Consider the following 25,461-nt stretch of genomic DNA (forward strand, 5'->3'; position numbering starts at 1 on the left):
GTGGGACACAATCATGAAGTGGAACGACATTTATTGGATATTTCAAACTTTTTTAACAAATCAAAAACTGAAAAATTGGGCATGCAAAATTATTCAGCCCCTTTACTTTCAGTGCAGCAAACTCTCTCATGAAGTTCAGTGAGGATCTCTGAATGATCCAATGTTGACCTAAATGACTAATGATGATAAATACAATCCACCTGTGTGTAATCAAGTCTCCGTATAAATGCACCTGCACTGTGATAGTCTCAGAGGTCCGTTAAAAGCGCAGAGAGCATCATGAAGAACAAGGAACACACCAGGCAGGTCCGAGATACTGTTGTGAAGAAGTTTAAAGCCGGATTTGGATACAAAAAGATTTCCCAAGCTTTAAACATCCCAAGGAGCACTGTGCAAGCGATAATATTGAAATGGAAGGAGTATCAGACCACTGCAAATCTACCAAGACCTGGCCGTCCCTCTAAACTTTCAGCTCATACAAGGAGAAGACTGATCAGAGATGCAGCCAAGAGGCCCATGATCACTCTGGATGAACTGCAGAGATCTACAGCTGAGGTGGGAGACTCTGTCCATAGGACAACAATCAGTCGTATATTCCACAAATCTGGCCTTTATGGAAGAGTGGCAAGAAGAAAGCCATTTCTTAAAGATATCCATAAAAAGTGTCGTTTAAAGTTTGCCACAAGCCACCTGGGAGACACACCAAACATGTGGAAGAAGATGCTCTGGTCAGATGAAACCAAAATTGAACTTTTTGGCAACAATGCAAAACGTTATGTTTGGCGTAAAAGCAACACAGCCCATCACCCTGAATACACCATCCCCACTGTCAAACATGGTGGTGGCAGCATCATGGTTTGGGCCTGCTTTTCTTCAGCAGGGACAGGGAAGATGGTTTAAATTGATGGGAAGATGGATGGAGCCAAATACAGGACCATTCTGGAAGAAAACCTGATGGAGTCTGCAAAAGACCTGAGACTGGGACGGAGATTTGTCTTCCAACAAGACAATGATCCAAAACATAAAGCAAAATCTACAATGGAATGGTTCAAAAATAAACATATCCAGGTTAGAATGGCCAAGTCAAAGTCCAGACCTGAATCCAATCGAGAATCTGTGGAAAGAACTGAAAACTGCTGTTCACAAATGCTCTCCATCCAACCTCACTGAGCTCGAGCTGTTTTGCAAGGAGGAATGGGAAAAAATTTCAGTCTCTCGATGTGCAAAACTGATAGAGACATACCCCAAGCGACTTACAGCTGTAATCGCAGCAAAAGGTGGCGCTACAAAGTAATAACTTAAGGGGGCTGAATAATTTTGCACGCCCAATTTTTCAGTTTTTGATTTGTTAAAAAAGTTTGAAATATCCAATAAATGTCGTTCCACTTCATGATTGTGTCCCACTTGTTGTTGATTCTTCACAAAAAAATACAGTTTTATATCTTTATGTTTGAAGCCTGAAATGTGGCAAAAGGTCGCAAAGTTCAAGGGGGCCGAATACTTTCGCAAGGCACTGTATGTCAATGCAGACAACTCACATTTACAGTAGCCTGAAGTTGACATCTCTTACATGACAGGTTATTGAAAAGATTGGAAGCGCTGAATTATCTGTTCAAACCCCAGTCCTACCTGCCAACAGGTTATGGAAAATGTTCTCTTTTAGTACAGACTACATTGCCAAAAGTATGTGGACACATGCTTTTTGAACATCTCATTCCACAATCATGGGCATTAAGGAGTTGGTCCTCCCTTTGTTGCTATAATAGATTCCACTCTTCTGGGAAGGCTTTCCACTAGATGTTGGAACATTGCTGCGGGGATTTGCTTCCATTCAGCCACAAGAGCATTAGTGAGGTCGGGCACTGATGTCGGGTGATTAGACCTGGCTTGCAGACGGTGTTCCAATTCATCCCAAAGGTGTTTGATGGGGTTGAGGTCAGGGCTCTGTGCAGGCCAGTCAAGTTATTCCACATCGATCTTGACAAACCATTTCTATATGGACCTCGCTTTGTGCACAGGGAAATTGTCATGCTGAAACAGGAAAGGGCATTCCCCACAAAGTTGGAAGCACAGAATCATCTGAAGTGTCATTGTATTTAAGATTTCACTGAAACTAAAGGACCTAGCCCAAACCGTGAAAAACAGCCCCAGATCATTATTCCTCCTCCACCAAACCTTACAGTTGGCACTATGCATTGGGCCACGTAGCATTCTCCTGGCATCCATCAAACCCATATTCGTCCATTGGTCTGGCAGATGGTGAAGACATCATCACTCCAGAGTACGTGTTTCCACAGCTCCAGAGTCCAATGGTCTACCACTTCACAGCTGAGCCGTTGTTGCTCCTAGACGCTTCCACTTCACAATAATAGCACTTACAGTTGACCGGGGCAGATCTAGCAGGGCAGAAATTTGACAAACTGACTTGTTGGAAAGGTGGCATCCTATGACGGTGCCTTGTTGAAAGTCACTGAGCTCTTCAGTAAGGCCATTCTACTGCCAATCTTTGTCTTTGGAGATTGCATGGCTGTGTGCTCGATATTATACACCTGTCAGCAAATAGCCAAATCCACTAATTTGAAGGGGTGTCCACATACTTTTCTATATATAGTGAATTGCTCCAGTAGTTGCCTCAAGGAGAAAGCTTGTACTTCTATGTCAAAGATAATAATACTAAAACACTATTGTAAATACTGCAGAATACAACAGTCTGCAAAAACACTACAGTAATTACTAAACTATACTAGAGCGCTGCAGGAGCATGAATTTTAAACCTGAGCCCTACACATGCCCGCTCTGTTCAGGCCCTACCCTTCCCAGGCCCGATTACTTCTGCCTGGTCCTGCCCAAAACCCAAAATAACTTTCTTCCATTAGTAAATCCATTAACTGCTCCTCGTTGTCTGTCACTTGCTCCTGCGTGGTGTTTGCTCTGCACGCGCTCTGCTCATGGTGGCTCTGAGTCTGCGAGTAATCATAGCAATGGCTCCGCTTGGGATGCTCTGCTCAATGATTAGACATTAGAGAGCAGTTAGCTGTTAGCTACTTTTCGTCACTCTAAACTCCGACAAAACTCAAGGAACATTATTGTTTTCGGAGAAATAATCCCTCCAGTTTCATATTTGACGAGGTTGAAGCACTTCTGACACCATGTTATGAACTTCGTCAGATACAGTTGAAGTCGGAAGTTTACATACAGTTAGGTTGGAATCATTAAAACTCGTTTTTCAACCACTCAAACTAATTTAAACTAATTTATTGTTATCAAACTATAGTTTTGGCAAGTCGGTTAGGACATCTACTTTGTGCATGACACAAGTAATTTTTCCAACAATTGTTTACAGACATATTATTTCACTTATAATTCACTGTATCACAATTCCATTGGGTCAAGAGTTTACATACAGTAAGTTGACTGTGCCTTTTAAACAGCTTGGAAAATTCCAGAAACGGATGTCATGGCATTTAGCTGCTTCTGATAGGCTAACTGACATCTTTGAATCAATTGGAGGAGTGCCTGTGGATGTATTTCAAGGCCTACCTTCAAACTCAGTGCCTCTTTGCTTGACATCATGGGAAAATTAAAAGAAATCAGCCAAGACCTCAGAAAAATAATTGTAGTTAATAATTGTAGTTCTCTACAAGTCTGGTTCATCCTTGGGAGCAATTTCCAAACGCCAGAAGGGACCACGTTCATCTACAAACAATAGTATGCAAGTATAAACACCTTGGGACCACACAGCCGTCATACCACTCAGGAAGGAGATGCATTCTGTCTCCTAGAGATGAATATACTTTGGTGCGAAAAGTGCAAATCAAACCCAGAACAACAGCAAAGGACCTTGAGAAGATACTGGAGGAAACAGGTACAAAAGTATCTATATCCACTGTAAAACGAGTCCTATATCGACATAACCTATAAAAGGAAGAAGCCACTGCTCTAAAACCGTCATAAAAAAGCCAGACTATGGTTTGCAACTGCACATGGGGACAAAGATCGTGCTTTTTGGAGAAATGTCCTCTGGTCTGATGAAACAAAAATAGAACCGTTTGGCCATAATGACCATTGTTATGTTTGGAGGAAAGAGGGGGAGGCTTGTAGGCCAAAGAATACCATCCCAACTGTGAAGCATGGGGGTGGCAGCATCATGTTGTAGGTGTGCTTTCTTGCAGGAGGGACTGATGCACTTCACAAAATAGATGACATCATGAGGAGAAAAATGATGTGGATATATTGAAGCAACATCTCAAGACATCAGTTAGGAAGTTAAAGCTTGATCGCAAATGGGTCTACCAAATGGACAATGACCCCAGTGCTTTTTGGAGAAATGTCCTCTGGTCTGATGAAACAAAAATAGAACTGTTTGGCCATAATGACCATCGTTATGTTTGGAGGAAAAAGGGGCAGGCTTGCAAGCCGAAGAACACCATCCCAACCTTGAAGCATGGGGGTGGCAGTATCATGTTGTGGTGGTGCATTGCTGCAGGAGGGACTGGTGCACTTCACAAAATAGATGGCATCATGAGGTAGGAAAACTATGTGGATATATTGAAGCAACATCTCAAGACATCAGTTAGGAAGTTAAAGCTTGGTCGCAAATGGGTCTTCCAAATGGACAATGACCCCAAGCATTCTTCCAAAGTTGTGGCAAAATGGCTAAAGGACAACAAAGTCAAGGTATTGGAGTGGCCATCACAAAGCCCTGACCTCAATCCCATAGAAAATGTGTGGGCAGTTCTGAAAAAGCGTGTGCGAGTAAGGAGGCCTACAAACCTGAGTCAGTTATACCAGCTCTGTCAGGAGGAATGGGCCAAAAATTCACCCAACTTATTGTGGGAAGCTTGTGGAAGGCTACCCGAAATGTTTGACCCAAGTTAAACAATTTAAAGGCAATGCTACCAAATACAAATTGAGTGTATGTAAACTTCTGACCCACTGGGAATGTGATGAAATAAATTAAAGCTGAAATAAATCTTTCTCTCTACTATTATTCTGACATTTCACATTCTTAAAATAAAATGGTGATCCTAACTGACCTAAGACAGGGAATTTTTACTGGGATCACATGTCAGGAATTGTGAAAAACTGAGTTTAAATGTATTTGGCTAAGGTGTATGTAAACTTCCGACTTCAACTGTATGTCTGTACTATGCAGCAGAGCACGAGCAAATGGCTCCGCTTAAAATTGTTAGTGATCAATTTAGTGATACCCAGGCCTTGCCCGTACCCTACTGATTGATGAAAAAACAAGCTCTACCCGAGCATAACCCGATGTATAATGTCGAGGCCCGTCGGGCTCAGGTCAGGTAGCAGCGCTCTACAGTATACTACACTCCGCAAAAACCCTACATTAATTATTATTATTATAAACTGGGTGGTTTGAGCCCTGAATGCTGTTTGGCTGACCGCCATGGTATATCAGACTGTATACCACTGGTATGACAAAGCATTTATTTTTACTGCTCTAATTACGTTGGTACCCACTTACAATTGCAATAAGGCACCTCGGGGGTTTGTGGTATATGGCCAATATACCACGGCTAAAGGCTGTATCCAGGCACTCCGCGTTGCATCGTGGCTAAGAACAGCCATTAGTCATGGTATATTGGCCATATACCACACCCCCGTGGCCTTATTGCTTAAGTATATACTACAGTTTTTTTTTACTACAGTATTTATACTATAGCTAACTATATATACTACAGTAAATACTACAGTGAATTCTGGAGTAAAGTCCACAAAAACACTACAGTGAATATTATAGTATGTATTCCATAGTATACTATAGTCCTTTTTTTATGTGGGCACTCTGTAGAAGTCATTTTGTGTTGTTGTTTTTTTTTGTCCCAGCCGCAGACAAACAACAATAAAAACAGTGTAGTGAGCAGTACCAGCAGCACCAAAGACAGCAGCATATCATCTTCAGCACCAATGGTATCTCATCTATACTTGCTTTCTCTCATTGTTGCTTTACTCACCCTGTTCCATTGGATTAGTCCCTGAGTTTCTGTTTAGTTCTTTCTTTTTGCCATCTGTTTGTCTCATCCCCTCTTCATTGACTCTCCCTGTTCTTTTTCCCTCCCTTTCTTCCACCCTCTCCTCTTCACCTCCATTTTGAGAAAAGTGTGATGTTAACAATGGTTTTGATGATTTTAAACTGAACAACTGGTTTGTGCCTGTGACCCTCTCTCACTAGGCTCCTGTTTTACCCAGACTTACTCTCTTGTCATGCACAGACATGCATGACAATGCTTAAGAAGATATACACAAATTATGGTATTTTGCACATGCCACAATTAAATATTCCTAGGGGTCCCTATTTGGCATTTGTATTTCTCCCCCCTTGATAAAGCTGATGATTTGACATACTACACAGTTACAGTAGCTGAATTGGCGGTCATATGAAAAACAATTTATGTGATACCAATTTCAAAACAATTCAAAAGCTCATTAAAACCATGGGTGAAACAGGATCCAGCAATGTCAGGATACAGAGATAGCCCAATTGTATGGAAGATGCAGTCCCTCTATGTAAGTGTATCTCCTTGTGAAGACAACGGGCGCCATGTCAAAGAAACACATCTCATCTGAAGTCAAATTTAATCTCCCTTTCCAGTGATCTCAATGGTATAGTCCTGTCGATGGTCCTTGGCCCTGTTAAAAGAACGTATAGCTACAGGGGAAGCGAAGAGCTGTGGTGAAAAGCCTAGAAACATATATAGTGGTGTCTATCAGGAAGACTACTGAGCTGCAGTGACCTGAGAGAGACATGAAACCTGTATCAGGGTCAGAATCCTAACCTGGGTGTTTGGCAATGCAACAATGCATTGTAGCATTGTGGAATGTCAGACAAGAGAATCCCTTTTCTATTAAAGGCAAATCACAGGACCACCTCCATCAAACTGATGGGTAAGATCAGTTTCTTACTCATCTCCATTAGTGCTACTGGTAAGCGACTGTATGTAGTTGTCTCTCTGGGTCAGCTCTCAGTTGATCTGACAGTGGTTCCAAGGCATTGCTGCCTATCCTATATCAGTCTCCTAGCTTTTTCTAATCAGCTACAATACATCAACTTATTAAAGGGCAGAATGTCAGACTCTGTGGTAGCATTTAAACGGATAGTGCAACATTTTGGCAAATTAAGACTTTGTTTCTCCTAACCCAGAAACGGATTAGCTCATGGATACCATTTTTATATTTCTGTGTGGCTTAATTGCCAAAATGTCGCACTATCCCTTTAAGCTAATGGCTAATGTTACCCGAAGGACTGCATCTTCATGTGTGTAGGTGGTTTTGTTGAGGTGGAGTCCGTAGACCAGTGTCCTGTGGGAGGGTCCATTTTTGTGCTACTGCTTGTTTTTGTGGGTGGGACAGTGAATTGGGGGTGTCTGTGTCGCAGTATTTTAAGCTGCTAGGCGCTTTTGCGATGAGTGTTGCCATGGTTACTGGCTACAACAGCAGGGTCAAGGTTGGGATGAGGGAGGTGGGGGGAGGGGATTGATGGGTGGACTGCTGATCCCATTTCAAAGCGAACCCCATCATCCTCATATCAGGCTCTCTGTGTGTTCTTTGTCCTCTGTTGCTTTACGTCGTAGAGGCCATATCTCCAATGATAAGTGACATTAGTCCATAGCTCCTTCCTCTAGTGGAATGGAGTAGTGTGGCTCTTTGTAGTATCCTCTAATTCTCAAACCCCCATCATGTCTCATTGCCCCCCATGACGGTGCCCATCTGCTGCCTTTGTGCTGTGGCTCCTGTGCTTGGCTATGTGTGTGTGTTTACATGCATTGGGCGTGTGGACTGTGTGTATCCCACACGCTCTGGGCCTTCCCTGGTGGTCCCTGCATGTTAAACTTTCTCCTGCTTCCCCTAGGAACCACAGACCACTGTTGTGCACAACCCAGCTGACGGCACCAAGGTAAGCCGCTACTGTACCTCTTCAATCCAAAAGAGTCGCTGTCTAACGCAGTTAATGCTAATGCTAAAATACCTTAGAGTGGTTAGAACTCTACTAAGGTACCTTAGAGCGATGCTAACACCATGTACACTTAAACACTCCACATCTACTGACAGTCACGCTCTTAGTCTCACTAACCCTCAAAACACTCACAAGCCACACCTGCTGCGCGAGTCCCTCACTCGCCCAAACCACACTGGCTCAGCCACCAGAAAGCCACATACACAGTACACGCAGCCTTTAACACACACCGTTTGTACCCCGCGTTATCAAAACGCTGTGTTGGGTGTGGATCCTCGTGCGCTTGCTCTCCTGTCTGCCTGGCTGGTTTGTGCAGGGTTTGTGTTCCACGGAGGGAGCGTCCATCTGACCGTCCGTCTGTCCGTACACCTGGGGAAGGCCTCACCCAAGTCAGCTCTCACTACACAGACTAACGCTGTTTCCTGCTGCTTTATCTCTTTCTGTCATTTACTCCTTCTCTCTGTCCTCTATGTTTCTGTCCATCACTCTTCTCCGCTACAGGGCTCCACAGAGAGCTGTAACACCACAGAAGAGGAGGATGTGAAAAGTAGAAAAGGTACACGTCAAACTTTCACTTACTCTACTTACTCTGTTCTCTCACTTCTTGTATCTATATAACTGTCTGCGCAGGTGTTTGTCAGAAAGACCGAGCTAGAATGCAAGATAGGACAGTTTATTAAGGACACCATCTAGTCCCGGGTCGGACCCCCCTTTGCCTCCATGACGGCCTGAATTCTCAGGGGAATGGAAACGTGGCTCAATTGGTATCAAGGGACCTAACGTGTGTTAGAGAGAAATTCCCCACACCATTAACCATTGCCACGATTCTTGCCATTCTCCTTCGACCTCTCGTTAACAAGCTGTTTTCGGCCACAAGACTGCCGCTGACTGGATGTTTTTTGTTTGTCGCACCATTCTCGGTAAACCCTAGACACTGTTGTGCGTAAAAAAGCCCAGGAGGCCGCCTGGCGCGTGCCGGTTCCAGTATCGGCAATCATACCATGCTCAAAGTCGCTTAGATCACCCGTTTTGCCCATAACGTTCAATCGAACAGCAACTGAATGCCAAGATGCCTGTCTGCCAGCTTTATATAACAAGCAACGGCCACGTGACTCACTGTCTGTAGGAGCGAACCATTTCCGTAAACGGGGTGGTGTACCTTAAAAAAACTGCCCACTGAGTGTAGATTATACATATGTTTTAAAAAGCCATGGTTATATGAGAAATGGGGTTACAAAATCATTGTGCTCCCTTGTTGTCGATCCTTCTCCTTCATTTCTTTAGAAAGAGAATAGGTCACGATCAAGTCCAGAGAAGCATATGATGGCCTGAGTTAACTGTTGGGTGGGTGTCTGGGCCTGTGAACATCTGGGATATGTAGACTGTAGTATATATGTCTGGAGAGGGAATGATGAAGCACTGACATAACGGAGAACAGCTTTTGCTCTGGTCTTTATCGGCATCTACAGCTGCTGCGGAGAAGTCAAAGAAGTAGTTTAGTAGTTTGAAGGCTTGTATTCCGACGGCGTGAAAAGAAAATGTCTTGCTGAGAATTAGAAACTTGCACAGTAGTCTGTGCTTTGTGGTCTGAGAGACAAAGCTGAATACTGAGCGGTCACATGAAGGCCTTATATGTCTTGGTTTTCCCCTCAAATCCCTAGTCTTTAGATAGTCTCCCCATTCTTGGTCTCACAGCTCCCCTGGGCTTAAAGAGTTGGCACTCCACCACTTAAACCTGTGTGTGTGTGTTTCTCGTCAAAACGGCATTGTTTAAAGTAGGGGGGGAGGCAAGCGGAGTGCGAGCGACATGGCTTCATCTGGGAAACAAGCCTGTCCACTCAGTGCAGCTCGGCCGGGGCCTCACAGCACAGCTCACCCAGGGAAAACCTGGCTTTTACCATGGCACTCTCGTGTCATGTTGTCAGGGAAACATAGCAACACTCTCTTAAGACCGGCAGGCTCTCTGGCACTGACAAAGAGAGGTTTGACTGGACGTGGATACTGGCCAAGTGGCTCTACAGTACACACACTCCTCCGTCAATTAGAGGACATTGGCAAAACTGGAATGCAAAATAGGGACAAAACTAGATATTGAAAATGTAACAGTGTGTATTGTATTTTGATTGTGAGGTGTATAGTGTGGTCTCACGCCCCTGTTTCTCTGGCTAGTTGTGGTGGGCTGGGGTTATATTGTGTCTCACCCCACTGTGTGTGTCTCTCTGTGTACGGTGGCGGTGGGATATTTAATGTGTGGTGTGTTTTGTTAGTGTATGGTCGGGTTGGGGGTGTAGTGTTTTGCCTTGGCAAGATAGTAGTGTGTACAGAACTGTGTCTGATCCTCCTTTCTCTCTGGCGTGTGTGTGTTGCGGTGGGGGCAGTGTCTGCGTGCGGGTCTAGCGCGGACAGCGCAATGGTCAGCCAGTGCAGTGCCAGTGAGGAACAGAGCCAGCCCCCTCACTGCCCACCCACCTGTAAGTCAGCAGCAGTATCACCCCTCACCTCTCAACTCTGACCTTGGTGTCCTTTCCCCCCTTTGAACTCATTTATATTGTCCCCCTAAGACTGTCCCCATAATATTGTCGCCCTAAGGCTGTCTGTCCCCATAATAATGCTGTGCAATTTTAGATTGCCCCCATAATAGTGTTCCTCCAAGACTCTTCCTGTATTACTATTCTGTATTACTGTTAGGGGCTGGATTCAATCCGTAGCGCTGATGTTCCACGTTGTAGCGCAATTGACATTTAAAGGTGTTGGATTCTAGCTTGAAATATACTTATTCATTTTACCATACCGGGACTTATTGATTACTTTACATGTAATGAATGTATATGTTGAGGTCAGTGGAGGGTGGATAAGAACTAGGTCTATGGAAAGTTACTGAGTGGGGAAGGGGGAGTGCAGAAAGTTTATATTCTGTCAAAACATGTTTTTGTTCAATCTCATGGCTCCTAAAGAGGGAGGCAAAGGGCGACAGTCTGGTTTCAGTCATTGATAAGGTAGGACAGTCGTGGATTAGGGAGGAGCGAGGAATTCGGGCCCGAGGTCAGGTCTGACGACGTGAGAATGAACTATCCTATCCGACGCACATATATTTCCACGCCCACGAATATTCTAGCAGGAGGCGGGGCCATGACTACACCAGTGAGAGGAACCAATTAAGTTCCTGACTAGCAACAGATGTATTGGCTATCTAGATGTGCAAGGACTCCTCCTAGTCGGAGGGTATAAATATATGTGCTTGTGTAAACATGTCTTTGTCTTTGCAGCTGCAATGTTCCCGCAACAGCCGAGACTCTATTCACGGTAAACGCTGCCTATGTCGGCTCAATCGGAAATTACCTTTAAATTTCAAGCGTGCTAGAGAGCTAAACTTCGGCGATACAGATTTAACCCTGTCTCGAATGGGACTATATTGTACAACGTCCCCCTCACTATCTTCAATGGAGTTATATCAGCTGAAGAATCTTCTGTTTGTGCATATTCCTTTCACTTGTCCACCCACTGAAAAAGGAACTAATTATCACAGTCACTTATCATTTTGATCAAAGTATTGCAGACAAATGCATACTAAGGGGTGGCAGGTAGCCTAGTGGTTAGAGCGTTGGGCCAGTAACGAAAAGGTTGCAAGACCAAATCCCTGAGCTGACAAGGTAAAAATATATCGTTCTGCCCCTGAACAAGGCAGTTAAACCACTGTTCCTAGGCTGTTGTTGTAAATAAGAATTTGAGCATTTGTTCTTAACTGACTTGCCTAGTTAAATAAAGGTTAAAAAAAAGACAATATAAATTTGGTACAGTCATTAGCCAATGGCCGTGTCTGAAATCTGGCTTGCCTACTATTTACTTAAAATGCATACTGTATACTAATCGTATTACATGCTATTTAGGATGTACTGTTTAGTAAAAATGAATGTAGTAAGCAACAAATATCAGCATGTTAGGCTCATCCAACTGAGAATGCGTCATCTAATTCCATTTGTACGTTTTGGTACAGCGCATCCCGTCAGCTTATTATCAATCACGCCGGTCTCGAAAGACGATTCTCTTCCTCAATTGTGTGCAGCGAATTGAACTAAATGAAAAGCCGAAGTGAGTATGACATTCTGTTATTTAAAGATGTCCTCCAGTGATTTTTGTAACTTTTCCAGTTGCAAAGCGATATCCCAAGTACAGATATAGGAAATGTTTTGAGCTAAAAAGTTTTTTTTTTTTTTAAACAACCGCAAACTTCAAGGAGTTGGTCTGATGGGAAGTTGTGATGTCATCACCCTCCCTCCTTGCCTGAGGAACAATTGGAGGAACATTAGAGAACAAAAGAGGAAAGGCTCACCCCACCACTTGTGATATGTCATGACTCACCTTGACCACTTATTGAGATGTTCCTTTTGTTAAGTAAATCAGGTGTTAAATTATGGTGAAAGGAGTCTAGAGTGCCACTTTAAAAAATACAAAAGGTTTACATACCTTAAAACGTAATTATTTTGCATAATCAAAAAGACTAATATTTGGAACACAAGTACGGGTATTTAGACATGGCCAGTGACTTAGCGATCCAAAAAATGTAGGCGTATTTGACCATTCAAAGTGTCCAGATTGCTGCTCAGTGACAGGTGTTAGTGAGTGTCGGTGAATCCCTTGCCCCTTCCAACTCGCTTGGAGGGCCCTCCATTGTTATGTGTTACTGATGAAACTTCCGAGGGTGCCTTCCAGAGAATGGCGAGGGGATCAATAAACCCATCAATTTTGGGACACACTCCTGACTTGAATGATGCAATTCATATTCCACTTTTAAATAAACACCAGTGACTAGATCAATAAAAAGTGGTCAAATGAAGCAGATGCTAAGCTACAGGACTGTTTTGCTAGCACAGACAGGAATATGTTCTGCCGCTTTGAAGGAGCGGGACTCTAACCCGGAAGCTTATAAGAAATCCCACTATGCCCTCTGACGAACCATCAAACAGGCAAAGGGTCAATACAGGACTAAGATTGAATCATACAACACCGGCTCTGATGCTCGTTGGATGTGGCAGGGCTTGCAAACCATTACAGACTACAAAGGGAAGCACAGCCGAGAGCTGCCTAGTGACACGAGCCTACCGGACGAGCTAAACTACTTCTATGCTCACTTCGAGGCCAATAACACTGAAACATGCATGAGAGCACCAGCTGTACCAGAAGACTGTGTGATCACGCTCTCTGCAGCCAATGTAAGACCTTTAGACAGGTCAACATTCACAAGGCCACAGAGCCAGATGGATAACCAGGATGTGTACTGCGAGCATGCACTGACCAATTAGCAAGTGTCTCATTTTCAACCTCTCCCTATCCAAGTTTGTAATACCAACATGTTTTAAGCAGACCACCATAGTGCCTGTGCCCAAGAACACTAAGGTAACCTGCCTAAATGACTACCGACCCAGTAGCACTCACGTCTGTAGCCATGAAGTGCTTTGAAAGGCTGGTCATGGCTCACATCAACCCCATCATCCCAGAAACTCTAGACCCACTCCAATTTGCATACCGCCCCAACAGATCCACAGATGGCTGCACTCTACACTGCCCTTTCCCACCTGGACAAAATGCTATTGAGAATGCTATTCATTGTCTACAGCTCAGCGTTCAACATCACAGTGCCCTCAAAGCTCATCAATAAGCTTAAGACCCTGTGACTAAACACCTCACTCTGCAACTGGATCCTAGACTTCCTGACGGGCCGACACCCCCAGGTGGTAGGTAACAACACATCCTCCATGCTGATCCTCAACATAGGGGCCCCTCAGGGGTGCGTGCTCAGCCCCCTCCTGTACTCCCTGTTCACTCATGACTGCATGGCCAGGCAAGACTCCAACACCATCATTAAATTGGCTGATGACAGTCTATAGGGAGGAGGTCAGAGACCTGGCCGTGTGATGCCAGGACAACATGATCAAGACAAAGGAGATGATTGTGGACTACAGGAAAAGAGGACCGAGCACGCCCCCATTCTCATCGATGGGGCTGCAGTGGAGCATTTCCCTGGTATCCACATTACCAACAAACTAGCATAATCCAAGCACACCATGACAGTCGTGAAGCAGGCACGACAAAACCTATTCCCCCTCAGGAGACTGAAAATATTTGGCATGGGTCCTCAGATCCTCAAAAGGTTCTACAGCTGCACCAGAGAGCATGACTGACTGACTGGTTGCATCACTGCCTGGTATGGAAACTGCTCAGCCTCCGACTGCAAGGCACTACAGAGGGTAGTGAGAACGGCCCAGTACATCACTGGGGCCAAGCTTGCTGCCATCCAGGACCTCTATACCAGGCGGTGTCAGGGGAAGGCCCTAAAAATTGTCAAAGACCTCCAGCCACCCTAGTCATAGATTGTTTTCTCTGCTACCACATGGCAAGCGGTACCGGAGTGCCAAGTCTAGGTCCAAGAGGATTCTAAACAGCTTCTACCCCCAAGCCATAAGACTCCTGAACATCTAGTCAAATGGCTACCCAGACTATTTGCATTGCCCCCCACCCCACCCCACCCCTCCCCCCACACCACTGCCACTATCTGTTGAAATCTATGCATAGTCACTTTAATTAACTCTACCTACATGTACGTACTACCTCAACTAACCGGTGCCCCCACACATTGACTCTGTACCGGGACCCCGCTGTATATATTGTTATTTTTAACTGCTGCTCTTTAATATTTGGCCTTCTGCCAACTAGCTTTCACCTATCCGATCTTGTCAAATCGGTGCTGAATCTGACGAAGTAGATGAGCTGAAGAGAGAAAACCATTGTAGACGTTTGAGATTCACCCCCAGAATCTGGTCCAGTCCCCTGCTCACTAAATAGCAACCCCCTGTCCCGGAGGTGTCTCTGTCTGTCTGTACTCTCTTACTTCCCCATTCAGGCTGTGTCGTCTGTGGTGGCCTGTAACTGGGTTTAGTGCTTAACTGCTACCCCCTGCTGGCTGTAAGGCCTCAGTGTCTTCTCCATCTCCTGCTGTGGTGCTGTGTTCACTGTTGTCCCCTCTGTCCGTCTGTGTGACGCTATGTCCATTGGTATATCTAAGTTGTTATTAGTGTGTGTATGTTCTTCTAAGTTTGGCTTCTATGTAGCATGCCCTTTATATAACTCTGTTGCTTGTGGGCATTGTGTGCCTTTCAGAGCATTGTGAAGTTATACTGTGAAAATATACACACTGTAACAACTGCCGTTTGAGTGGCACAGTGTTCCAGTTTGGGAAAACGGGTCTTGTGGTCCTATCAGTTGTGTTTGACGTTTTTTTTGGTTTCTGATTTGTTCGCTTACATGGTTGCCATTTTGTTGCTGTTGTCCTGTTGTCTTCCAGCCGCCCCACTGCATGAAGATGCCAAGCACACTTTTTGCTAATTAGAACTGTTCAGGTCATAGCTCCTGTCTTAACTAAGAGCGAGCTCTGCCTGCACCACCCTCCATGGCCCCAGGGGGCAGCAACACGCAGCTGAGTAAGTTAGACAGCCCTGAGGCAGCTACACTACGCAGAAGAGTTAGTGACACGCACTGGCTTTCATTGCTAACCCTGCCTCACAGTTAGTCAGCTGACTCAGCTATATTTATGTGAGAGTAGCATATCGGCTACGGTACAATACCAATAAAGCCATGCATGAGCTGCTTTTTGCCAGTTCATCATTCCTGTGGGAATATGAACTGAACAAACAGAGGTGTGCTCGCAGTTTGTATATATAAGCCGTGTTGTGTGTTGATGTGTGCCGCGTGGGATTTCTCGACCTCACTGGCAGGTTGTCTGGCGTAGTGGGCTGTCTGTGTGTCTGCCACTTCTCATGTGTGTCACGCTCCCATATGACATTTCAGTCAGCCCAGCTGGGTTGTGTGTCACTTGTCTGTGTGGTTGAGGATACGCACTTCAAATCACATGTATTTATATAGCCCTTCGTACATCAGCTGATATCTCAAAGTGCTGTACAGAAACCCAGCCTAAAACCCCAAACAGCAAGCAATGCAGGTGTTGAAGCACGTTGGCTAGGAAAAACTCCTTAGAAAGGCCAAAACCTAGGAAGAAACCTAGAGAGGAACCAGGCTATGAGGGGTGGCCAGTCCTCTTCTGGCTGCACCGGGTGGAGATTATAACAGAACATGGCCAAGATGTTCAAATGTTCATAAATGACCAGCATGGTCAAATAATAGGTCTGAGACAGGTAGCACGTTAAGTGAACAGGTCAGGATTCCATAGCCGCAGGCAGAACAGTTGAAACTGGAGCAGAAGCACAGCCAGGTGGATTGGGGACATCAAGGAGTCATCATGCCAGGTAGTCCTGAGGCATGGTCCTCCGGCTCAGGTCCTCCGAGAGAAAGAGAGAATTAGAGAGAGCATACTTAAATTTACAGGATACCGGATAAGACAGGAGAAGTACTCCAGATATAACAACTCCAGATCCCACTTGAGGTTTAGGGAACTGAAACTGTTCAACAACTCAAACATTGCCTGGTGCTTTGGGTAGGGTGGACTATTGGAAGGGAAAGAGAGCTGGACTGCAGCTAAGTTGGGGCCTGTTAAGGTAGTTTTCTTGGGATTGGTGGTCCCCTAAAGTCACCAGTAGTGCTGCTGTAAACTGTGTTCTTGTACAACCAAATAACAATAGGCATCAATGACATGAATGTCTCTGCACTCAGTACCATACAGGAAAGGGCTATTGCACTAAAGGAAGCATGGTGAGGGAGGGGGTCTGCATGCTAGCCTTTAAGTATTTGTGACCGGAGCACCACGAGGGTTTCTAATCGCATCTGGCCATCTCTTTCTCTCCTGCCTTTCTTCTTTCTTGCTGTCGTTCTCTGGATTTCAGCTCGCAAACAAGAGATCATCAAGATTACCGAGCAGCTGATTGAGGCCATCAACAATGGAGACTTTGAGGCTTACACGTGAGTTTATAGATTGTGTGCATACATTTAATTAGCTCCTAGTTTTGACAGATGAATTACCCCTAGCCCTGCTGATTTCCCTCTAAATTACTAGAGTAGTATGTGGAATGTGAGAGGGTGGGAGGTGCTGATGATACGGTGCCTTCAGAAATGATTCTTACCCCTTGACTTATTCCACAAGTTGTTGTGTTACAGCCTGAATTCAGAATGTATTTAATATTTTTTTTCTCTCTCACCCATCTACACACATTTCCCCCATGATGACAGTGAAAAAATTGTTTTTGAAACATTAGCTAAATGTACTGAAAATTAAATACATTTACGTAAGTATTCACACCCCTGAGTCAATCAATATGTTAGAATCACCTTTGGCAGTGATTACGGCTGTGAGTCTTTCTGGGTAAGAGGTTTGCACACCTGGATTGTACAATATTTGCATATGATTCTTTAAAAATATCTTCAAGCTCTGTCAAGTTGGTGGTTGATCATTGCTAGACAGCCATTTTCAAGTCTTGCCATAGATTTTCAAGCCGGTTTAAGTCAAAACTGTAACTCGGCCATTCAGGAACAGTCAAAGTTGTCTTGGTAAGCAACTCCAGTACATATTTGGCCTTGTGTTTTAGGTTATTGTCCTGCTGAAAGGTGAATTTGTCTCCCAGTGTCTGCTGGAAAGCAGACTGGTCCAGGATTTCCTCTAGGATTTTGCCTGTGCATAGATCTATTCCATTTATTTTTGATCCCAAAAAACTCCCCAGTCCTTGCCCAGGTCAAGCATACTCATAACATGATGCAGCCACCACCATTATTTTAAATATGAAGAGTGGTCCTCATTAATCTGTTGTGTTGAATTTTCCCCAAACATAACACTTTTTGTTCAGGACATTAAGTTAATTTCTTTGCCACATTTTTTGCAGTTTTACTTTAGTGCATTATTGCAAACAGGATGTATGTTTTGGAATATGTTTTATTCTGTACAGGTTTCCCTCTTTTCACTCTGTCAGTTAGGTTATTATTGTGGAGTAAGTACAATATTATTTATCCATCCTCAATTTCTCCTATCACAGCCATTAAACACTGTAACTGTTTTAGTCGCCATTGGCATCATGATAAAATCCCTGAGTGGTTTCCTTCCTCTCCGGCAACTGAGTTAGGAAGGATGCCTGTATTTTTGTAGTGACTGGGTGTATTGATACACCATCCAAAATGTACATAATAATCTTCACCATGCTTATATTAAATGTCTGTTTTATTTAGAATTGTTAACCCATCTACCAATAGGTGCCCTTTGCGAGGCATTGGAAAACCTCCCTGTTCTTTGCGGTTTAATCAGTGTTTGAAATTCACTGCTCGACTGAGGGACCTTACAGATAACTTTATGTGTGGGGTACAGGGATGAAGTAGTCATTCAAAAATCACTATTATTGCACACAGAGTGAGTCCATACAACGTATAATGCGATTTTTAAAGCACATTTTTTAAACTCGTGAACTTATTTCCACTTGCCATAACAAAGGAGTTGATTACTTATTGACTCAAGCTTTTTATTTTTAATTAATTTGTAAACATTTCAAAAAACATAATTCCACATTGGCATTATGGGGTATTGTGTGTAGGCCAGTGACACAAAATCTGTAACACATCAAAATGTAACAACAACATGTGGAAAAGTCCAGGTGTGTCAATACATGGTAAAGGCACTGTATGAATGAAAGGAAATGTTGTTTTCGTGTCAAATCGCCAGTTGGCAACCCATCCCTTATGGGATTAATTGACATTAATTCACTATGGTAATTAAATAATCATTCTTCTACTGGCGTTCTCTGCATTGAGCATCACATAGAGTGAAAACAATACAATACATAATAGTCAATAAGGTTATCCAAACAATAATTACATCCCTAGAGCATGACAATAATATAGATACATATGAACATACACACTGCATATATACAGTTGAAGTCAGAAGTTTACATATACTTAGGTTGGAGTCATTAAAACTAGTTTTTCAAACACTCCACAAATGTATTGTTAACAAACTGTAGTTGTGCATGACACAAGTAATTTTCCCAACAATTGTTTACAGACATATTATTTCACTTCTAATTCACTGTATCACAATTCCAGTGGGTCAGAAGTTTACATACACGAAGTTGACCGTGCCTTCTGGAAAATTCCAGAAAATTATGTCATGTCTTTAGAAGCTTCTGATAGGCTAATTGACATCATTTGAGTCAATGGTAGTTATACCTGTGGATGTATTTCTAGGCCAACCTTCAAACTCAGTGCCTCTTTGCTTGACATCATGAGAAAATCAAAAGAAATCAGCCAAGACCTCAGAAAAAAACATTGTAGACCTCCACAAGTCTGGTTCATCCTTGGAAGCAATTTCCAAATACCTGAAGGTACCACATTCATCTGCACAAATAATAGTACGCAAGTATAAACACCATGGAACCACACAGCCATCATACCACTCTGGAAGGAGACGCGTTCTGTCTCCAAGAGATGAACATACTTTGGTGCGAAAAGTGCAAATCAATCTCAGAACAACAGCAAAGGACCTTGTGAAGATGCTGGAGGAAAGGGGTACAAAAGTATATATATCCACAGTAAAAGGAGTCCTATATCAACAAAACCTGAAAGGCCGCTCAGCAAGGAAGAAGCCACTGCTCCAAAACCGCCATAAAAAAAGCCAGACTACGATTTGCAACTGCACATGGGGACAAAGATTGTACTTTTTGGAGAAATGTCCTCTAGTCTGATGAAACAAAAATATAACTTTTTAACCATAATGACAATCGTTATGTTTGGAGGAAAAAGGGGGAGGCTTGCAAGCCGAAGAACACCATCCCAACCGTGAAGCATGGGGGTGGTAGCATCATGTTGTGGGCATGCTTTGCTGTAGAAGGGACTGGTGCACTTCACGAAATAGATGGCTTCATGAGGAAGGAAAATGATATGGATATTTTGAAGCAAAATCTCAAGACATCAGTCAGGAAGTTAAAGCTTGGTCGCCAATGAGTCTTCCAAATGGACAATGACCCCAAGCATTCTTCCAAAGATGTGGCAAAATGGCTTAAGGACAACAAAGTCAAGGTATTGGAGTGGCCATCACAAAGCCCTGACCTCAATCCTATAGAAAATTTGTGGGCAGTTCTGAAAAAACGTGTGCGAGCAAGGAGACCTTCAAACCTGACTCAATTACACCAGCTCTGTCAGGAGGAATGGACCAAAATTCACCCAACTTATTTTGGGAATCTTGTGGAAGGCTACCCGAAACGTTTGACTCCAGTTAAACAATTTAAAGGCAATGCTACCAAATTCTAATTGACTGTGTGTTAACTTCTGACCCACTGGGAATGTGATGAAAGAAATAAAAGCTGAAATAAATAATTCTCTCTACTATTATTTCGACATTTCACATTCTTAAAATAAAGTGGTGATCCTATCTGACCCAAGAAACTGAGTTTAAATGTATTTGGCTTAGGTGTATGTAAACTTCCGACTTTAAACTGTACACATACATACATACATACATACATACATACATACATACATACATACATACATACATACATACACACATACATACATACATACACACACACACACACACACACACACACACACACACACACACATACATACATACATACATACATACATACATACATACATACATACATACATACATACATACATACATACATACATACATACATACATACATACATACATACATACAGTGGGGCAAAAAAGTATTTAGTCAGCCACCAATTGTGAAAGTTCTCCCACTTAAAAAGATGAGAGAGGCCTGTAATTTTCATCATAGGTACACTTCAACTATGACAGACAAAATGAGGAAAAAAAATCCAGAAAATCACATTGTAGGATTTTTAATGAATTTATTTGCAAATTATGGTGGAAAATAAGTATTTGTGTCTGCTATTTAATTATATGTTTAACTGTATGTCTGATTTCCCTTCCAGGAGAATCTGTGACCCCGGGCTCACCTCGTTTGAACCCGAGGCTTTGGGAAACCTGGTGGAGGGCATGGACTTCCACAAATTCTACTTTGAGAACTGTAAGCATCTCTTATCAACAGGGAACTAAACATTGTAGTGTCATTCCACAAATAGTGCCTTTTGGGTAGTGTCCTTTGGTAAAAAAAAAAAAGTTTTCATTTTAACATTCTGTCATAAAGAGCACATGTTCAACTTCATAACAGACATCTCTTACTATAAAAGTGAACATTAAATGAATAGCCCACTGGGCAAAAATGTGTTGAATCAAAGTTGCCTCAACGTAAATTGGCAACATATTGTGAAGTGGAATCTATGTGTACAGAGGATTTGCAAAAAGTCATCAACTGTTGTTTTGAGGGTGAAATTTCAACCACAGGATTATGTCATCATGGTAACCAATGTTCAACATAGACTAACCTTGTATAAAATAGGTTGTATTTGTACTTTTTGAAACAACTTCTTCAACCTTATCTCCACTATCAGAAAATAAAACAGTAGACTGGGCAGCACCTCCTACTGGAGAATTGATCTACCTACAGCAGGGGTATCAAACTCATTCCATTGAGGGCTTAGTGTCTGTTTTTGATTTCAATTAAGACCTAGACAACCAGGTGAGGGGAGTTCTTTACTGATTAGTAACCTTAATTCATCAATCAAGTACAAGAGAGGAGTGAAAACCCACAGACACTCGGCCCTCCGTGGAATGAGTTTGAGACATGTGATCTACAGCTATCTCTTTGGTCTCCTATCCAGCGTTTTAACCAAGCCCAGCCCTGCTTAGCTTTGGCTATTACCAATGTGCTATCGTGAGAACGACTGTTGAGAGGTCTCCACTTCAAAAAATAAATAGATTCACGGTTACTATCAAAGTCATTCCAAAGGGTAGGTTTAACAGAGCAACTAGTTCATAATATGTTGGATTCACGTCGCTATTTCAACCAAAAATCGAAGTTAAAGAATAGGACTAAATCAAATCAAACTTTATTTAAAGTGAGTTAAAAGTTTGATCTGATTTGATTTGGTCGTATTTAATCAACTTGGTTGAGATGGAGACATGAATCCAACATACACTATCAATTATTAATTTGTAGATTAATTTGAAATTAATGCCAGACTCAGTCCGTGGCACAGATCGCACTATCCAGGGAGAAGATAATCTCCTTCAAATGTGGATATTTTGTTGCGTTGACAACCAAGCACAATTCGATATAACATTCGCAATACAGTAACTTGTCGTCCAGTTAATAGATTATATGTTGGATTCATGTCTCCATCTCAACCAAAAATACAAGTTAAAGAATAGGATTGTGCCAGTGGCTCAGATGGAACTATCCAAATATCCTTTAAATGTTGATATTTGGTTGCTTTAAGTTAGGACAATCGTACAAACTATTGTAACAGTAGTTATTCAACCTTAAAGGGTAGGTAGCATAAACGTAACCACATGTAACATATGGATTTGCATCAAAAGTCCCGATGCCAAGTTACACCTCACTCTTCTATTTTTGGAGTTATTACATAAATCCCATCTGAATTCCGAAGTCTTGTTGGAAATAGTTTTTTTCTGGGGTGTGATGTAATATGGACCCGGTAAACCAGCGTATTCCACATAATGTAAACTCCAAAGGAAATAACTTCAAATGTATAAATCGTTTGCACTCATGACTACTGGTTTCAATGGAATTTTCAGCTAACTTACAAGCAAATCATTTCTGAATGTATTGTTACAAATCAACTTGGAAGGTTGCTAACCAACTACTCTGCTAACGTTAGCCCTACCAGCCTGCTAACTTTAAGTTAGCACTGAATAAGTAAGTGAGTTGCTATCAACAACTATCTTACAGCTACATTAAAGTAAACCAATGTTTTGGAAATACATAATGCCATCTAACCAGTTGTCAAAGAACATTAGCTAAATGCAGTTATTTTAGCAAGCAAGATAGCCAGCCAGCGTTAGCTATTTAGCCAACTAGCTATTAGCCGTGACAGCCTAGCTAACCACCAGTTATGGTCGGCAAGCTAGAGCCCAACTACTAGAGACCAGCTAGCTAGAACATAACTAACACAACACAACTAAAACATTAAAGATTAAAAGCAAAGAGAGAGCAGATTTACAGATTGGTGGTTAGGGCCCATCCGATGGTAAAACTTAAAAAATTGTTCAGCTTGAGCTAGCTACCGAGCTAGCATACGAACTCGGTAGCACAGAGTAGATCCTCCATATAACATTGAGAAATAGTGAATTGTGGGGAGTTTAGAAGTTATCCGGAAATAAGTTTATAAATATATAATAACCCAAAACATAACTATGTTTGTACTTATAGGTAACCAGATCATGACGAAGTCTTTGACCACACTGTGTTGTTACATTGGTGAGGAAAAACTCATGCTTCCTACCCTTTTAAAATGAGTAACACATCCAGGGCCACATTTTGAGATGACTGTCTCTATCAAATCAAATCTATTTATAGAGCCCTTCGTACATCAGTTGATATCTCAAAGTGCTGTACAGAAACCCAGCCTAAACCCCCAAACAGCAAGCAATGCAGGTGTAGAAGCACGGTGGCTAGGAAAAACTCCCTAGAAAGGCCAAAACCTAGGAAGAAACCTAGAGAGGAACCAGGCTATGAGGGGTGGCCAGTCCTCTTCTGGCTGTGCCGGGTGGAGATTATAACAGACCAAGATGTTCATAAATGAACAGCGTGGTCAAATAATAATAATCAGCATATTCTACATAATGTATACTCCAAAGGACATTTGTCTCCCTATGTAACAATAGAAAGCGTGCATGTTCAAGATAGCATGCAAAGGCTGCAGGTCTGTGGAGATCTTCACAATTGCTTTAATAATCTGTGCAGAATCTAGAATGACATTGATCACTTGCGCCACTACTTTTTAATGTAATCTCAACTGCAATCCAGGTCATTTGATTGTGCTATTAGATGAAGCACAATGATAACACATAAGTTGTTGTATAAATAAACAAAATATCTGACATTGTATTCCTATTTGAACTTTGTTGTGCTTTTAGATGGTTGAAAGTATAGTGATAAAACACTGAGAATTCAACCAGATTTTGGCTGTATTTTTGAGTGGGTGAATATAGGTTGTTATCTCATTGATCAACTCCTCAACCAAATATTACCCAATTGTCCACTTTGACATTTTGTGGTATGCCCAGTGGGAGGGTTGACTAACAGGTTTGAATATTTCATCTTAAATCAGGCTGTACTCTCCTTGTGACAGGGGAAAGGAAGCTTGTTGTGTGCAACAGGGAGGGACAATTGAATGCAAGCTTAACAAAAGATTTGAACTTGTTAAAATATTTGTAGTCTATCTCTCTATGGGTAACAGGGTTGACGTGGTATGCTCGAAATGTTCAGTTTTCCACAACAAAACACCAGAAAAAAATATCTCGCCTGCTTTTACACTACAATATTTTAAAAAATCATTTAAAAAGGGATAGTTTCACCATATTAAAACTAGATCAGTTCATGTTACAGGGTTGACCTGTCAATTAATCACTAATGAATAACTAGGGCTTTACAATGTTTGTGCAAACGTGGGCTTAAGATCATCCTAGAAGTTGGACCTTTATTTTTGACCTTTACTTAACTAGGCAAGTCAGTTAAGAACAAATTATTATTTTCAATGACAGCCTAGGAACAGTGGGTTAACTGCCTTGTTCAGGGGCAGGACCACAGATTTTTACCTTGTCAGCTCGGGGATTCGATCTTGCAACGTTTCGGTTACTAGTCCAACGTTCTAATCACTAGGCTCCCTGCCGCCCCAAGATTTTTTTAAACGAATACACACTGCTATTGGAATTTTTAACATGGTTTAGTGTGGTTAGAGCATATATGTATGTATCCAACTGTAAAATGTATTTCATCAAAATGTACGCACAATGTCTGAATGACATAAGGCACTATTCATGGCGCGACCCTATTATGTTAATTGTTGTATATTTTGAAGAAAAAAACATATACCAGGTAAGTCACTGAGCACCCTATTTTACACTAAAGGCCTGGTAACCACCTTTCTCTATTGTAATCTAATCAAGGAAGAAGTACATGAAGCCAACACATGTAAGTAGATGACTGAGTGTGTCCGTGTCTCCTATGTAGTGTTGAGTAAGAACAGTAAGCCGGTCCACACCACCATCCTGAATCCCCATGTGCACCTGATCGGGGAGGACGCGGCCTGCATCGCCTACATCCGCCTCACACAGTACATCGACAGCCAGGGACGACCGCGCTCCTGCCAGTCAGAGGAGACCCGCGTGTGGCACCGCCGCGACGCCAAGTGGCTCAATGTGCATTTTCACTGTTCAGGAGCGCCTGCCGCACCTCTCCAGTGACCCTTTACCAGACACAGGTACAGACTGCAGAGAGCTTATTCTAGGTTCTGTCTACATGTGTGCCCTCCCTCACACTCACATACATGTACTGAAGTGCTGATACATACTGTATCTTTTTGTTTATGTAAAAAAACTCCTCAAGCCAAACCTTCATACCATAACGGTACACAGCCTACATCTTGTCACCATAT

The 25,461-nt window shown here is 42.6% G+C and overlaps 1 protein-coding gene across 15 annotated transcripts in view; it reads left to right on the forward strand.

Annotated features, from left to right (window-relative positions):
• LOC109899710 (calcium/calmodulin-dependent protein kinase type II subunit gamma-like) overlaps positions 1-25,461 on the forward strand; it is a 137,010-nt gene that overhangs the window by 106,778 nt on the left and 4,771 nt on the right. For 4 of the 15 annotated variants that reach the window (XM_020495165.2, XM_020495167.2, XM_020495171.2 and 1 more), the window contains 6 exons: positions 7,874-7,918; positions 8,480-8,534; positions 10,357-10,449; positions 16,810-16,885; positions 20,875-20,969; positions 25,038-25,287. In XM_020495165.2, the coding sequence (XP_020350754.1) occupies positions 7,874-7,918; positions 8,480-8,534; positions 10,357-10,449; positions 16,810-16,885; positions 20,875-20,969; positions 25,038-25,270 (597 nt within the window). In that variant the 3' untranslated portion in view covers positions 25,271-25,287. Of the gene's footprint in view, positions 1-5,850; positions 5,935-7,873; positions 7,919-8,479; positions 8,535-10,356; positions 10,450-16,809; positions 16,886-20,874; positions 20,970-25,037; positions 25,288-25,461 lie in introns of all 15 variants that reach the window. The other 11 variants (XM_020495161.2, XM_020495166.2, XM_020495168.2 and 8 more) reach the window with 7 other exon arrangements.

This window comes from Oncorhynchus kisutch, linkage group LG11, assembly GCF_002021735.2.
Source record: "Oncorhynchus kisutch isolate 150728-3 linkage group LG11, Okis_V2, whole genome shotgun sequence".
NCBI lineage: Eukaryota > Metazoa > Chordata > Actinopteri > Salmoniformes > Salmonidae > Oncorhynchus > Oncorhynchus kisutch.